General features: G+C 44.6%; 1 protein-coding gene across 1 annotated transcript in view; it reads left to right on the top strand.

Annotated features, from left to right (window-relative positions):
* LOC126191271 (general odorant-binding protein 70) overlaps positions 1 to 17,261 on the top strand; it is a 143,873-nt gene extending 126,612 nt beyond the window's left edge. The window contains exons 6-7 of the mRNA XM_049932080.1: positions 632 to 696; positions 17,060 to 17,261. Of these exons, the coding sequence (XP_049788037.1) occupies positions 632 to 696; positions 17,060 to 17,083 (89 nt within the window). The 3' untranslated portion in view covers positions 17,084 to 17,261. The remainder of the gene's footprint in view (positions 1 to 631; positions 697 to 17,059) is intronic.
* Positions 17,262 to 17,488: the final 227 nt, after the last annotated feature.

Here is a 17,488-nt window from a genome sequence, read left to right as displayed (position 1 = left end):
GGCCTTAAGGAAATTTTGAATTGCTGTAGACGGTGAAGGTATTCCGTGCAAAAGTGTATTTATTTAGAAGCTAGTAATACGGGAAGACTTGCAAAGGTGAGGCCAAGAAACGTGAACCGCTTACCTGTAGATCATGCTGGGATCTACAATCATGTTAAGGCAACTGCTCGCTGCTAAGGGAGGTGACAGATTCGACTGACTGTTGATTTTGTAATATCAGACAGTAATCTGCTTTCCATGAGGACTTCTGCAAACTGAAATCTTTCACGCAGAGCGGTTAAATTTCGACAGATGCCACTATCTCTCCTGTGTTTTTAAAACGAAAGCTCTTCCCATCGTTCGCTGATCCAGACAGCTGGTCACCAGCACACCCTGCGAGAATTTTATTAGCCTAAAAATAAACCTCAAATGCTCCGGAACACACATGACTTTTATTTTCGAAGTTCCCTCTGATGTGGCTTTCCTTAGTTAAAAACTGTGTGAAAACGTTTGTAATCCTAAAGTTCACAGCTGCGACTTCTGAAGTGATGTTTTTAATGAAATTATTCTGTTAGCTTCAAGCAATCCAGTTAATGACGAGAGAGTACGAACATTTACTTTTTGACATGTTGTCTCATTCTTTCATCTGCAGGACCACGTCATGAGTGCGAACTGGGATTCTTCATGTTCGAGTGCGTCAGCGACCAGATCACCGAGGTACGTATGATTCAGAGAAGTTGAAACGATAGTCTTATGTTGGGCGAACTGGTTTTGGCCGATGCTCTAACTGTATCAAATTGATAAGCTTTCCTACATCGCTCTTGGTCGTAGAAAGAATATGGAATATACCCGTGTTGGTGACTTAACAGCAAATAGTTATGCGTTTCTCGTCAAAATTATATATGGGTTGAGATGTGAAGCAGTTATGCATGAATGGCGTAGGATACGGGGACGGCGAAAATATAGTGTTTTACTGAAGTTGCTGTTAGACTAACCACAGTTCCTCGTTGAGAGGTAAACTATCTGATCAAAGGTACCCGGTATCACTATCTAATCTGGAGATGACCTCTACATGTTATGTGAGGCGAACAAACCAGTGTGAAAGGAGTAGTGTACTGAAGTTGCTATTAGATTAACCTCAGTTTCTCGTTGAGAGGTAAACTATATGGTCAAAGATATACAGAATCACTATCTAATGTGGAGTTGATCACAACACGTCACGTGAGGCGATCAAGCCAGTGTAAAAGGAGTACTCTACTGAAGTTACTATTAGGTTAACCTTAGTTCCTCGTCGAGAGGTAACTATCTGATCATAGGTAACCAGAATTACTATCTAATGTGGAGGTGACCACTACATGTCACATGAGACGAGAAAGCCAGTGTAAAAGTAGTACTGTACTGAAACTGAAAAAAGGTAAGAAATTAAGGAGACAGGATGTAGATGAGCCTAAGGAGATACAAACTGAGTTTCAGAGGCAACAGGAGGCAAAGTCAGATTGAAACAGTGGAAAGAAATGCAAGACAAGACGAATGGGTAGCTTTGAGAGATGCAACAGGGAAAGCATCAGAGGATCATGAGGATAAAAAGAAAAGGCCAAGTAGAAATCCATGGAGAACTCGGGAGATATTGACTTCAACTGAAGAAAGGCGAAAATATATAAATGCAGAAAATGAAGCAGGCGAAAAGGAATACATACCCAATTTGTTATTCGATCTGCCAACCTATTCTACAGCGCTCTGCTGTAGCGTCATATGTCAACTCTTGACATACACCTTAAAAAAAACTACCTACCACTTAAATTTCTATTAGACATTAAGGAATTCCTCTTTTTCAGAAATGCTTTTCTTGCTATTTCCAGTTTCTAGTTTACGTCTTCCCTTCTTCGTCCATTATTAGTTATTTTGCTGCCCAAATAATAAAAAACTCGTCTACTCCTTTTAGTGTCTCATTCTCCAATCTCATACTTTCAGCATAGCTGATTATATTTAGCTAACTAAATCCCATTAACCGTTTCTTTATTTCTTTGATGTTCATCTTACAATGTTCTTTCAAGACAAAACCCGTTCCGTTCATCTGCTCTCCCACGTCCTTAGTTGCCTCTAACAGAATTACAGATTCATCTTCAAACTGCAAGAATATTATTTTCTTTTCCATTAACTTTAATTCAATTTCCAATATCTGCTTGGTTTTCTTCACAGATTCCTGTGTCATAGACTGAATAACTTGGTGGATCGGCTAAAAATCTCACTCTCTTCTCAACCGTGGCTTCTTTTTACGTTCTTTGAACTCTTATAAATGAAATCTGGTTTCTGTACAAGATGTAAATAATCTTTCGATCACTGTATTACATCCCTGCTACCTCCTTCAATTTCAAGAGATTTATTCCTGTGCACACAGCCAAAAGCTTTTCCTAGGTCTACAAATGCTATCATTGTAGGTTTGCCTTTCCTTAACCTATCTTATAGCATAAGCCATAAAGTCTACATTTCCATCAACGTGATTACTCAGCTATTCACAATGAAGTGCCTGACAGAGGGTTCAATGAACCACCTTCAAGCTATCTCTTACCGTTCCACTCTCTAAGGGCGCGCGGGAAAAACGAGCACTTAAATTTTTCTGTGCGATCCCTGATTTCCCTTATTTTATCGTGATGATCATTTCTCCCTACGCAGGTGGGTGCCAACAGAATGTTTTCGCAATCGGAGGAGAAAACTGGTGATTGAAATTTCATGAGAACATCCCGTCGCAACGATTAACGCCTTTGTTTTAATGATTGCCACTCCAATTCACGTATCATGTTTGTGGCACTATTTCCTCTATTTCACGATAATACAAAACGAGCTGCCCATTCTTTGAACTTTATCAATATCATTCGTCAGTCCCAACTAATCGGATCCCACACTGGACAGCAATACTCCAGATTATGAAGGACAAGCGTGGTGTAAGCAGTCTCTTTAGTAGATCTGTTGCACCTTAATCCCTAAGTATTTAGTTGAATTTACAGCCTTCAGATTTGTGTGACTTGTCGCATAATCGAAATTTAGCGGATTTCCTTTAGTACTCAAGTGAATAACTTCACACTTTTCTTTACTCAGAGTCAATTACCATTTTTCGCAGCACACAGATATTTGTTCCAAATTATTTTGCAATTCGTTTTGATCATCTAATGACTTTGTCGTTGTTGTTGTCTTCAGTCCAGAGACTGGTTTGATGCAGCTCTCCATGCTACTCTATCCTGTGCAAGCTTCTTCATCTCCCAGTACTTACTGCAACCTACATCCTTCTGAATCTACGAGTTTTACCCCTCTACGATTTTTACCCTCCACGCTGCCCTCCAATGCTAAATTTGTGATCCCCTCATGCCTCAGAACAGGTCCTACCAACCGGTCCCTTCTTCTTGTCCAGTTGTACCACAAACTCCTTTTCTCCCCAATTATATTCAATACCTCCTCATTAGTTATGTGATCTACCCATCCAATCTACAGCATTCTTCTGTAGGACCATATTTCGAATGCTTCTATTCTCTTCTTGTCTAAACTATTTATCGTCCACGTTTCACTTCCATACATGGCTACACTCCATACAAATACTTTCAGAAACGACTTCCTGACACTTAAATCTATACTCGATGTTAACAAATTTCTCTTCTTCAGAAACGCTTTCCTTGAGATTTCCAGTCTACATGTTATATTCTCTCTACTTCAACCATCATCAGTTATTTTGCCCACCAAATGGCAAAACTCCTTTACAACTTTAATAGTCTCATTTCCTAATTTAATTCCCTCAGCATCAACCGACTTAATTCGACTACATTCCATTATCCTCGTTTTGCTTTTGTTGATGTTCATCTTGTATCCTCCTTCCAAGACACTGTCCATTCCGTTCAACTGCTCTTCCAAGTCCTTTGCTGTCCCTGACAGAATTACAATGTCTTCGGTGAACCTCAACATTTTTATTTCTTCTCCATGGATTTTAATACCTACTCTGAATTTTTCTTTTGTTTCTTTTACTGCTTGCTCAATATACAGATTGAATAACATCGGGGAGAGGCTACAACCCTGTCTCACTCCATTCCCAACCACTGCTTCCCTTTCATGCCCCTCGACTCTTATATCTGCCATCTGGTTTCTGTACAAATTGTAAATAGTCTTTCGCTCCCTGTATTTTACCCCTGCCATCTTTAGAATTTGAAAGAGAGTATTCCAATCAACATTGTCAAAAGCTTTCTCTGAGTCTACAAATGTTAGAAACGTAGGTTTGCCTTTCCTTAATCTATTTTCTAAGATAAGTCGTAGGGTCAGTATTGCCTCACGTGTTCCAACATTTCTGTGGAATCCAAACTGATCTTCCCCGAGGTCGGCATCTACCAGTTTTTCCATTCGTGTGTAAAGAATTCGCGTTAGTATTTTGCAGCTGTGACTTATTAAACTGATAGTTCGGTAATTTTCACATCTGGCAACACCTGCTTTCTTTGGGATTGGAATTATTATATTCTTCTAGAAGTCTGAGGGTATTTAACCCGTCTCATACATTTGTCAGGACTGGCTCTCCCAAGGTCGTCAGTAGTTCCAATGGAATGTTGTCTACTCCCGGGACCTTTTTTCGACTCGCGTCTTTCAGTGCTCATACATCTTGCTCACCAGACGACAGAGATTTGTCAGGACTGGCTCTCCTAAAGCCGTCAGTAGTTCCAATGGAATGTTGTCTACTCCCGGGGCCTTGTTTCGACACGCGTCTTTCAGTGCTCTGTCAAACTCTTCACGCAGTATCGTGTCTCTCATTCCATCTTCATGTACATCCTCTTCAATTTCAATAATATTATCCTCAACTACATCGCCCTTGTATAGACCCTCTGTATACTCCTTCCGCCTTTCCGCTTTCCCTTCTTTGCTTAGAACTGGTTTTCCATCTGAGCTCTTGATATTGATACATGTGGCTCTCTTTTCTCCAAAGATCTTTTTAATCTTCCTGCAGGCAGTATCTATCTTATCTCTACTGAGATAAGCCTCCACATCCTTACATTTGTTCTCTATCCATCCCTGCTTAGCCATTTTGCACTTCCTGTCAATCTCATTTTTGAGACGTTTGTATTCCTTTTTGCCTGGTTCATTTACTGCGTTTTTATATTTTCTCCTTTCATCAATTAAATTCAATATTTCTTCTGTTACCCAAGGATTTCTACTAGCCCACATCTTTTTACCTACTTGACCGTCTGCTTTCTTCACTACTTCATCCCTCAAAGGTACCCATTCTTCCACTACTGTATTTCTTTCTCCCATTCCTGTCAATTGTTCCCTTATGCTCTCCCCGAAACTCTGTACAACCTCTGGTTTAGTCAGTTTAACCAGGTCCCATCTCCTTAAATTCCCTCCTTTTTGCAGTTTCTTCAGTTTTAACCTACAGTTCATAAACAATAGATTGTGTTCAGAGTCCACATCTGCCCCTGGAAATGTCTTACAATTTAAAACCTGGTTCCTAAATCTCTGTCTTACCATCGTATAAACTATCTGATATCTTCTAGTATCTCCAGGATTCTTCCATGTGTACAACCTTCTTTTATGATTCTTGAACCAAGTGTTAGCTATGATTAAGTTATGCTCTGTGCAAAATTCTACCAGACGGCTTCCTCTTTCATTTCACTCCCCCAATCCATATTCACCCACTATGTTTCCTTCTCTGCCTTTTCCTACTACCGAATTCCAGTGACCCATGAATATTAAATTTTTGTCTCCCTTCACTACCTGAATAATTTCTTTTATCTCATCATACATTTCTTCAATTTCTTCATCATCTGCAGAGCCAGTTGGCATATAAACTTGTACTACTGTAGTAGGCATGGGCTTCGTGTCTATCTTGGCCACAATAATGCGTTCACTATGCTGTTTGTAGTAGATTATCCGCACTCGTATTTTTTATACATTATTAAACCTACTCCTGCATTACCCCTATTTGATTTTGTATTTATAACCCTGTATTCCCCTACCAAAAGTCTTGTTCCTCCTGCCACCGAACTTCACTAATTCCCACTATATCTAACATTAACCTATCCATTTCCCTTTTTAAATTTTCTAACCTACCTGCCCGATTAAGGGTTCTGACATTCCACGCTCCGATCCATAGAACGCCAGTTTTCTTTCTCCTGATAACGACATCCTCCTGAGTAGTCCCCGCCCGGAGATCCGAATGGGGGACTATTTTACCTCCGGAATATTTTAACCAAGAGGACGCCATCATCATTTAACCATACAGTAAAGCTGCATGCTCTCGGGAAAAATTACGGCTGTAGTTTCCCTCGTTTTCAGCCGTTCGCAGTACCAGCACAGCAAGGCCGTTTTGGTTAGTGTTACAAGGCCAGATCAGTCAATCATCCAGACTGTTGCCCCTGCAACTACTGAAAAGGCTGCAGCCCCTCTTCAGGAACCACACGATTGTGTGGCCTCTCAACAGATACCCCTCCGCTGTGTTTGCACCTACGGTACGGTCATCTGTATCGCTGAGGCACGCAAGCCTCCCCACCAACGGCAACGTCCATGGTTCATGGGGGTAGGACTTTACAAGGGGGTATGACTTTACAAGACGATAAATGATAGCATCATCTGCAAATAATCTAAGAGGGCTACTCAGATTGTCTCCTATGTCGTTAATATAGATCAGGAACAATAGAGGGCCTATAACACTTACTTGGGGAACGTCGGATAATACTTCTGTTTTAATCGATGACTTTCCGTTATAACTACGAACTCTGACCTTTCTGGCAGGAAATCACGAATCCAGTCGTACAACTGAGGCGTTATTGCATGGGCAGACAGTTTGATTAGAAGACGCTTGTGAGGAACGGTGTCGAAAGCCTTCTGAAACTCTAAAAATATTGAGTCAATTTGATATCCCCTGTCAACAGCTCTCATTACTTCATGAGTATAGGGAGCTAGTTGTGTACCGCAAGAACGATATTTTCTGAATCCGTGCTGACTATGTGACAGTAAATCGTTTTCTTCGAGGTATTTCATGATGTTGGAATACAATATACACTCCTGGAAATTGAAATAAGAACACCGTGAATTCATTGTCCCAGGAAGGGGTAACTTTATTGACACATTCCTGGGGTCAGATACATCACATGATCACACTGACAGAACCACAGGCACATAGACACAGGCAACAGAGCATGCACAATGTCGGCACTAGTACAGTGTATATCCACCTTTCGCAGCAATGCAGGCTGCTATTCTCCCATGGAGACGATCGTAGAGATGCTGGATGTAGTCCTGTGGAACGGCTTGCCATGCCATTTCCACCTGGCGCCTCAGTTGGACCAGCGTTCGTGCTGGACGTGCAGACCGCGTGAGACGACGCTTCATCCAGTCCCAAACATGCTCAATGGGGGACAGATCCGGAGATCTTGCTGGCCAGGGTAGTTGACTTACACCTTCTAGAGCACGTTGGGTGACACGGGATACATGCGGACGTGCATTGTCCTGTTGGAACAGCAAGTTCCCTTGCCGGTCTAGGAATGGTAGAACGATGGGTTCGATGACGGTTTGGATGTACCGTGCACTATTCAGTGTCCCCTCGACGATCACCAGTGGTGTACGGCCAGTGTAGGAGATCGCTCCCCACACCATGATGCCGGGTGTTGGCCCTGTGTGCCTCGGTCGTATGCAGTCCTGATTGTGGCGCTCAGCTGCACGGCGCCAAACACGCATACGACCATCATTGGCACCAAGGCAGAAGCGACTCTCATCGCTGAAGACGACACGTCTCCATTCGTCCCTCCATTCACGCCTGTCGCGACACCACTGGAGGCGGGCTGCACGATGTTGGGGCGTGAGCGGAAGACGGCCTAACGGTGTGCGGGACCGCAGCCCAGCTTCATGGAGACGGTTGCGAATGGTCCTCGCCGATACCCCAAGAGCAACAGTGTCCCTAATTTGCTGGGAAGTGGCGGTGCGGTCCCCTACGGCACTGCGTAGGATCCTACGGTCTTGGCGTGCATCCGTGCGTCGCTGCGGTCCGGTCCCAGGTCGACGGGCACGTGCACCTTCCGCCGACCACTGGCGACAACATCGATGTACTGTGGAGACCTCACGCCCCACGTGTTGAGCAATTCGGCGGTACGTCCACCCGGCCTCCCGCATGCCCACTATACGCCCTCGCTCAAAGTCCGTCAACTGCACATACGGTTCACGTCCACGCTGTCGCGGCATGCTACCAGTGTTAAAGACTGCGATGGAGCTCCGTATGCCACGGCAAACTGGCTGACACTGACGGCGGCGGTGCACAAATGCTGTGCAGCTAGCGCCTTTCGACGGCCAACACCGCGGTTCCTGGTGTGTCCACTGTGCTGTGCGTGTGATCATTGCTTGTACAGCCCTCTCGCAGTGTCAGGAGCAAGTATGGTGGGTCTGACACACCGGTGTCAATGTGTTCTTTTTTCCATTTCCAGGATTGTATGTTCCAAAAGCCAACTGAAAATCGAAGTTAGTGTTATGGGCCTGTAATTCAGCGGATTACTCCTATTTCCCTTTTTGGGTATTGGTGTGACTTGAGCAACTTTCCAGTCTTTAGGTACGGAACTTAATGTGAGCTAGTGGTTGTGTATAATTGCTAATTAAGGATCTATTGCATCTGCATAGCCTGAAAGGAACCTGAATGGTATACTATGTGGACCGGAAGCCTTGCCTTTATTAAGTGATTAAAACTGCTTTGCAACAACAAGCATATCTACTTCCATGCTTCTCATCTTCTCAGTTTATCATGACTGGAATTCGGGGTTATTTACTTCGACTTTTTTGGTAAAGGTGTTTCGGAAAACCGTGTTTAATAACTCTGCCTTGGTGGCACTGTCATCAGTGACTTCAGCGTTGTTGTCGCGCAATGAAGGTATTGATTGCGTCTTGCCACTGGTGCGCTTTATATACACTCCTGGAAACTGAAATAAGAACACCGTGAATTCATTGTCCCAGGAAGGGGAGACGATCGTAGAGATGCTGGATGTAGTCCTGTGGAACGGCTTGCCATGCCATTTCCACCTGGCGCCTCAGTTGGACCAGCGTTCGTGCTGGACGTGCAGACCGCGTGAGACGACGTTTCATCCAGTCCCAAACATGCTCAATGGGGGACAGATCCGGAGATCTTGCTGGCCAGGGTAGTTGACTTACACCTTCTAGAGCACGTTGGGTGGCACGGGATACATGCGGACGTGCATTGTCCTGTTGGAACAGCAAGTTCCCTTGCCGGTCTAGGAATGGTAGAACGATGGGTTCGATGACGGTTTGGATGTACCGTGCACTATTCAGTGTCCCCTCGACGATCACCAGTGGTGTAAGGCCAATGTAGGAGATCGCTCCCCACACCATGATGCCGGGTGTTGGCCCTGTGTGCCTCGGTCGTATGCAGTCCTGATTGTGGCGCTCAGCTGCACGGCGCCAAACACGCATACGACCATCATTGGCACCAAGGCAGAAGCGACTCTCATCGCTGAAGACGACACGTCTCCATTCGTCCCTCCATTCACGCCTGTCGCGACACCACTGGAGGCGGGCTGCACGATGTTGGGGCGTGAGCGGAAGACGGCCTAACGGTGTGCGGGACCGTAGCCCAGCTTCATGGAGACGGTTGCGAATGGTCCTCGCCGATACCCCAGGAGCAACAGTGTCCCTAATTTGCTGGGAAGTGGCGGTGCGGTCCCCTACGGCACTGCGTAGGATCCTACGGTCTTGGCGTGCATCCGTGCGTCGCTGCGGTCCGGTCCCAGGTCGACGGGCACGTGCACCTTCCGCCGACCACTGGCGACAACATCGATGTACTGTGGAGACCTCACGCCCCACGTGTTGAGCAATTCGGCGGTACGTCCACCCGGCCTCCCGCATGCCCACTATACGCCCTCGCTCAAAGTCCGTCAACTGCACGTACGGTTCACGTCCACGCTGTCGCGGCATGCTACCAGTGTTAAAGACTGCGATGGAGCTCCGTATGCCACGGCAAACTGGCTGACACTGACGGTGGCGGTGCACAAATGCTGCGCAGCTAGCGCCATTCGACGGCCAACACCGCGGTTCCTGGTGTGTCCGCTGTGCTGTGCGTGTGATCATTGCTTGTACAGCCCTCTCGCAGTGTCCGGAGCAAGTATGGTGGGTCTGACACACCGGTGTCAATGTGTTCTTTTTTCAATTTCCAGGAGTGTATGACCAGAATCTCTTTGGGTTTTCTGCTAGATTCCGAGACAGAGTTTCGTTGTGGAATTTATTAAAAGCATCTCGCATTGAAGCACGCACTATATTTCGAAGTTATGCAAAACATTGCCAATCTTCGGGATTTTGCGTTATTTTAAATTTGGCATGCTTTTTTCGTTGTTTCTGCAACAGCGATGTGATCCGTTTTGTATACCATGGGGATCAGTACCATCGCTTATTAATTTATGTGGTATGTATCTCTCAATTGCCATCGATAATATCTCTTTGAAATCATTCGACATGTTTTCTACGCTTCGTGATCAGATCGGAAGGAGTCGAGATTGTCTCTTAAAAAGGCGTTAAGATTATTTTTCTCAGCTTTTTTTAAATAGATGTTATTTGCACTTCTTTTTGATGGTTATGGGTGTTACGGTATTCAGCACAGCAGCAACTGCCTTGTGGTCGCTAATCCCTGTTTTCGCCATGATACTCCGTATTTGTCCAGGATTATTTGTTGCTAAGAGGTCAAATATGTTTTCGCTACCATTTACCTTTCGAGTGGCCTCATGAACTAATTGTTCAAAATAATTTTCTGAGAAAGCATTAAGTATAATTTTGGATGACGTTTAATGCTTGCCGCTGGCTTTAAATGTATAATTTTTCCAGCATATCGTGGGTAGACTGAAGCCGCCAGCGACTATAGTTGTATGAGTGGCGTACCTATTTGAAATGAGACTCAAGTTTTCTTTGAACTGATCGGCAACTACATCTTCTGAGTAGGGGGTCGGTAGAACGATCCAATTAACAGTTTAGTCCGATTGCCAAGTACAAGCTCTACTCATACTAATTCGCAGGAACTATCTACTGCAATTTCACTACGAGGTAAACTACTTTTGACAGCAATAAATACTGTATTTAATCTACCTTTTCTGAACACTGTTAGATCGTTTGAAAAAAATTCGGCTGAACTTATTTCCGGCTTAAGCCAGCTTTCTGTACCTACAACTATTTGAGCTTTAGTGCTTTCTATTAGGGCTTGGAGCTCTGGTTCTTTCCCAACACAGCTACAACAATTTACAACTACAATACCGATCGTTTCTACAACTACCTCACTGTGTTTTACTTGCCCCCTTTTAGGCGGACGTCCTTTATGTGGTTTCCTGAGACCCTCTAACTTACAAAACCATCCAGTACCCTCATACAGCCCCCGCTAGTCAATATTGCCTTGGATGTTTCTACATTTCTCCAGAACCCAAAGCGACCTTCTCCAACGTCAGCCATGTCTTATATATGTAATTTTTGTCGATAATTAGCTTCCTAGAATTCTCAACCTGATGGTTGAATAGTATTCACACCTGTCAGCAACTGCCTTCTTTGAAATTGAAGCTATTACATTCTTCCTGAAATCTTAAAGTAAATTGTCTGTCTCTTACAACCTACATACAAGGTGGAATTATTTTGTCATGGCTGGCTCTCACCCCTATGGATCTCAATTATTCTGAGGGAATCGCGTCTATTCCAGGTCCGTTGCTCCCACTCAGGACTTTAAGTACTCTTTTAAATTGTTCTCGCAGTATTATATGCCTCATCTCATCTTCACCTACTTCCTCTTCTCTTTCTACCACATTGTTCTGAGGTCTGTTTCCCTGTGTTGGCCCTCCCTTATGTTCCTTCGACCTTTCTGCTTTCCCTTCTTTGATCAACACCATATTGTCATCTGATCTCTTGATACTCATACAGTTACTTCACTTTTCTCCAAAGACCTCTTCAATTTTCCACAGGTAGCATCCATTTTTCTCCTAGTTTTCATGCTTCTGCAACCTTGCATTTATCCTTCCGCTATTCCTGCTTAGCCGTTTGGCCCTTTGTGTCAACCTCATTTGACGTACGGAGTATGGAAAATGGCTGCACCGACAAAAGATTGGGAATTTTTACGGGCGTTGATAAACGTGTGGTTGAGCGCCCCACAAACCAAACATTGCCATCAGAAATCGCTGATAGGAATCCTGAGGCAGCAAAGTACTGTCAGTTTCGTAATAGAGAACAGCGTGAGGGCAAATACTGTAGGGCGAAACCAACGTTTGAATACAGTGAGCAGGTTTAAATGGATAAAGACTGAGGTAGACATGCAGACATGAGGAGGCTTGCTTAGGATAGACTAGTATGGAAAGGTGCGTCCATCATGCTGAAGTCCACAGAAACGAGATATCAGTTTGAGTCTACGTGAATAGTTTTACCATCTACAAATATATATGTCGAATTACTAAAAATATATGTACAGAAATAAATGTGGAGCTGCAGGAGAATGCTGAAGATTAGATGGGTAGAACACATAACTAATGAGGAGGTACTGAATAGAATTGGGAGGAGTTTGTGGCACAACTTGACTGGAAGAAGGAATCGGTTGGTAGGACATGTTCTGAGGTGTCAAGGGATCACCAATTTACTGTTGGAGGGCAGCGTGGAGGGTAAAAATCGTAGAGGGAGACCAAGAGATGAATACACTAAGCAGATTCAGAAGGATGTAGGCTGCAGTACGTACTGGGAGTAGAAGCAGCTTGCACAGGTTAGAGTAGCATGGAGAGCTGCATCATGCCAGTCTCAGGACTGAAGACAACAACAACAACAATGTACAGAAATATAAGGGGTGTTCAAAAAGAAACGAGCAGGAGGCATAATTACAGAAACTAGAAGCTGAATGTTAGATTGACCCTGGCTGTTGAGACACTTGTCCCACTGGACACAAGGCGGGAAATGCCTGTTTCCGGGGCTGCGTTGTTAGCCAATGCCACACGAACAACTGGAGGTCGCCGTCCGAGGCGAGTCGTTTGCCGCTCAAAGCGTTTCTATGGGGACGAAAAATGGCGCAATTACAGGGAGAGAGGTCCGGACTGTATGGAGGGCGGCAGAGAACCTCCCATTTGAATACCTGCAGGAGTGCCGCGAAATTTGTTGGCCGTATGAGGCTTTGCATTGTCGTGGAGCAGAATGACCCCAGGGGTGAGATTGCCTAGTCGTCTTAATTCGATCGCTTGGCGAAGGGTGGTCAGTAAGCGAGCAACGCTGGGCATTCACTGTTGTTCCGTGCTGCATGAAGTGAATCAGAAGGGGGCCATCTTGGTCAAACGATCTGAGGGGCAAACGATTCACATCGGACGACGCCGTCCTGCTGTACGTGCGTAACTGGTTAACATCACAGCCCCGGGAATTTTATGAGACTGCCATTCACCGCCTTATGTCACAGTGGGACAAGTGTCTCAACAGCTAGGGTCAATACTTCTAACATATAGATATTGGTTTCTGTAAATATGCCTCCGCTCATTTCTTTTCGAACGTCCCTTATACAACTGCACCGCCTTAAGGCCTGGCCAGACAGAATCCGGCCTGCCGCTGCGACGGACGGCGCAGCGGCGGGCCGGACCCGTCAGCGGCGAGGGACGCCACACAGGCAACGGCCGGCCGGCCGCAGCGACTCTTGATGCGTCAGCTGTGTTACACTGTGGAAAGGGCCGAACCCTATTATTAAGCTTGCATGCGTAGCGCGATTGTCTTGGCGTTAGACGATTTGGAATCCTCACACGGGACGTGTTATCTCTGTGCGAGTTTATTATTATTTTTATTGCAGAAATGAGTAGCTCGCACTAGCGATACGAAATGGCACCACGAAGAGGAGATGTTGGGTGCACGACATTAATAGCAAGAGAGAAAGCTTCGGAGAATACCATCGTCTGTGTATTGATCTATGTCTGACGAAGATAGGTTCTTCAAATATTTTCGTATGTCGCGAGAATGTTTCGAGGAAATGCATCGCCTGATAAAAAGGTAGCACCGAGAAGTGCACAACGAACTCGAGAAAGCCAATTGATACAAGGCACAGGCTAACCATTTGTTTGCGGTAAGTTTTACTGTTTGTGGCCTCTTTGTGCTTCAAACAGAAGTCATATAAATTATTCCATTTCAGTTTTGCTATATCATATGAAAGGTTCGCCGGAAGAAAGTGCTATCCCACAACGTAGTTACGAGTGGAGTGATAAATTTATTTGCAGTGTTTACGAATACAGCAAACGATAGTAACATCTAGTTCCGTATGTCCTGCTAGAGAGAACTTTCTACTTAATAGATTGTTTTCTTTCATTGTATTCATACCACTGTCATTGAATTTAAACATATCTTTGGTCGTTAACTTAGCCATTCGTTCTATCGGCATAACAGATTTTAATCTTTTCCAGATACTTGACGACAGGCGACAGTCACCAGACCATAGTTTTTTCTTTTCGGTTAGGACGTTCAGATATTGTGAAATAAGTGTGCCAGGCAATATGGACTGTTCTACAGCCCAAGTATTTACATACTCCTACAACAGAGATGTGGAAGAAATCTGAAGGAGGATTTCTAGAACTTTGGGGGTTTCAGAACTGCCTTGGAAGCATAGACGGAAAGCCTATCAGGTTAAAATGCCCGAAGGATAGTGGATCCCAATTCTTCTGTTACGAACAGTTCTTTTAGCTAGTTCTCCTGGCGATCGTTGATCCATACTACCGAGTTTACAGTAGTTGATATTGGAAGTTATGGACGTCACAGTGACAACACTATTTCTGAGAATTCAGCTTTCTATCAAGAGTATATCGAGGGCAAAAGTATTCTACCTCCAAATCGCGTGATCAGACAAAAAGTTGTATTCTCTCACCTCCTTTGTAAGTCTTTCTGTGTCCATGATGCATGCACTACGAGCTGCAAGACAAAAACCGCCTGACGCCACTGCTTCCAGTGTGACAGCAGAGCGGTTGAGTGCGCCAACAGAGGCAAGCAGCCGCTCCGGCTTGCGGCGAATCTGTAATCTGTGACAACCCGGCGGCGGCCGGTGCGGCAGGCCGCATGCCGGTGCGTCAAAGCCGCACTCTGTGTGACCGCCGCCATACAATAACGAGCGATTCAACAGTGCGGCATGCCGGCTGCAGCTCAAGGCCACAGGCCGGGCGGCCAGGCCGCATTCTGTCTGGCCAGGCCTTTACTCAGTGCAGGTGAACACATAGTAAGCCGTGCGCAGAAAAAAGTTTGCGGCAGGTTTAAGCGTTGTCGATGCGAATAGGATACTGTTAACTATGATCCATGTTTAGGTTTACTGTAACAAATGCTTAGGAAACAGGCCATTTTCTTCCTGAATTTAGAACACAGATTGACTTAACACCACGCCGCCCGACGAAACCACAGTGGTGTCCTGCGCGAAATAGCGGTCAACAGCCGGCGACACGACAATGATGTCGTCTGCATGGTATCGCGCGGTTGCCGACGACACAGGAGTGGTGTCGTGGGCATAGTAACGCGCAGTGACCGGCGACAGCACGTTAGTATCTCTTGCATTATGTTGGTGTTTTGTTTAGGTAACAGCAAGTTACACACGCCAACAAGTGTTTTGTTTTTATAAGTAATTGTACACTTTCATCATGGTGGACGAAAGAAACAATAGGATTATTTACGATGAATGCGCGGAGGTCTTGTCTGACGTTCCGTACGACAAGAAGACATTGGATATGAAACCATTTAAAGTGAAACAGAATCGTAGGATGAAAGTGAAATACGTCCAAGAAGAATTCGGCGAACGATACGATTGTCGACTGATTCGGCTGAATCAGACGAAAAAAACAGTGCCCAGTGGTCAGACGGTGATTTACCGAGGACCACTAATAAATTTGAAGGATCCCCGGGTCCATACATATTTCCCAGAGATACACAGAGCGTCGAGGATATCGTACAATTATGTATGGGGAACGATCTATTTCAATATATTTGCAACGAAACCAAAAAGTACTACAGTCAAAATTGCAATAGAAGGGAAGTGGATTAAAAATGCCAAATTTGTTACCGTTACGGGACGAGAACTGGAATTGTAAGGAAAGCAAGGATCAATTATTATTAGTCAACGAATCCGTTGATAGACACACTGATATTTCGCAAAACGATGTCCCGCAGTCGATTCAGACAACTATTTTCATTTTTACATTTTTCCAACAGCAACAATAAACTGGATAGTGCCGGCCGGCTTGTCAAAGTGTAATTCGTAACTTATTATTTTTCCAAAAAGTTTAAAGAAACATTTAATCTAAGTCAAAACATCTCAACTGATGAAGGAATAATACCGTGGAGTGGGTGGATACATTTTAAAGTTCACAATCTGTTGAAAATTGCTAAATACGGCATACTCATTCGGATTCTGTGTGATTCGAGTACGGGATGCATTTCCTCATTCAAGATATATTCCGGCGCTAGATAGCCTTTAGCAAAAACAATGACGGTACTATTGACACCTTCTGATGGAAAGTTGCATCACCTTTGTATGGATTATTATTGTAATAGTGTAGAACTTGCACAGAAGTTACTTGAAAATAAAATTCGAGTTTGTGCAACGATATGGCAAAATAGCGGATTTCCGGAAAATTAAATGGCGCAAAAGTCAATGTGTTTGAAGCTTGTCATCAACGGAAAGGTGACAAGCGGCCGGCGACAAGCCAAATAATCCGAATTAGTGCTGCAGCCGCCAAGCGAATAAATTTGTACGAGACGTGCGGCCGGCAGAGTGTTAAGGATGCAAAAAGAGCGGAAGCAATTAATAGTTCATTGACAAGAGCGACCAAGAACCATAAATTTCTGACAGAGGATGTAGCTTTGAGCAACAAGTTTGTCTCGAAGTAGACAGCGCTAGAATCAGCCTATAGCTAGTCTTGTCACATTTCGATTTTCCTTTTATTTATGGCACTATTCGATGAATGGCCTTGACCCGCTACGTACAGTGGTAGTGCCCCAGGTAACCAACGCCGTGACACGCGAGTTAACTGTTTCACCGACAACTGTGCTGAGGGCGTCCTCGGCAGCTGAGCGGCTAACCCGCCTGCTGTTTGTCGTGTTTCAGTACTGTCAGTGGCAGAAGGAGTGAGCGGGGAGCTGCTGCCGGGAGCCGCTTCTGCCGTCAGCGGACCTCCACACCCGCTGCTTGCGGGATTCACACAGACTCTTCAGAAATCCTGCACTGCATTGCCACAGAGATGTATTTATTTTTGTTTCAACACATATAATTTGTACAAGTTCAAAAATACATATTCTCATAATACCAACCGAGTGTTTTACATATTTTCTCATTACTTCCACAGTGTATAGTCTGTGACACTAAAGATATACCCTCTCCCACCTATACGTATAAAACGTTTGTGATTTCTCTAAGGTGAGTACTCGAATCAGTAGAAATTAGAGATGGGGGATCCACTCTTGAACTAATTCATAGAGCTGAATCTTTCAAAGGAGTGAACAATCAGTGATTGAGAAAAAAATAACGGTAGCTCCA

The sequence above is a fragment of the Schistocerca cancellata genome, chromosome 6 (assembly GCF_023864275.1).
Source record: "Schistocerca cancellata isolate TAMUIC-IGC-003103 chromosome 6, iqSchCanc2.1, whole genome shotgun sequence".
Lineage (NCBI taxonomy): Eukaryota > Metazoa > Arthropoda > Insecta > Orthoptera > Acrididae > Schistocerca > Schistocerca cancellata.
The sequence above is the reverse complement of the archived record's forward strand: the minus strand, read 5'-3'. Positions and strand labels throughout refer to the sequence as shown.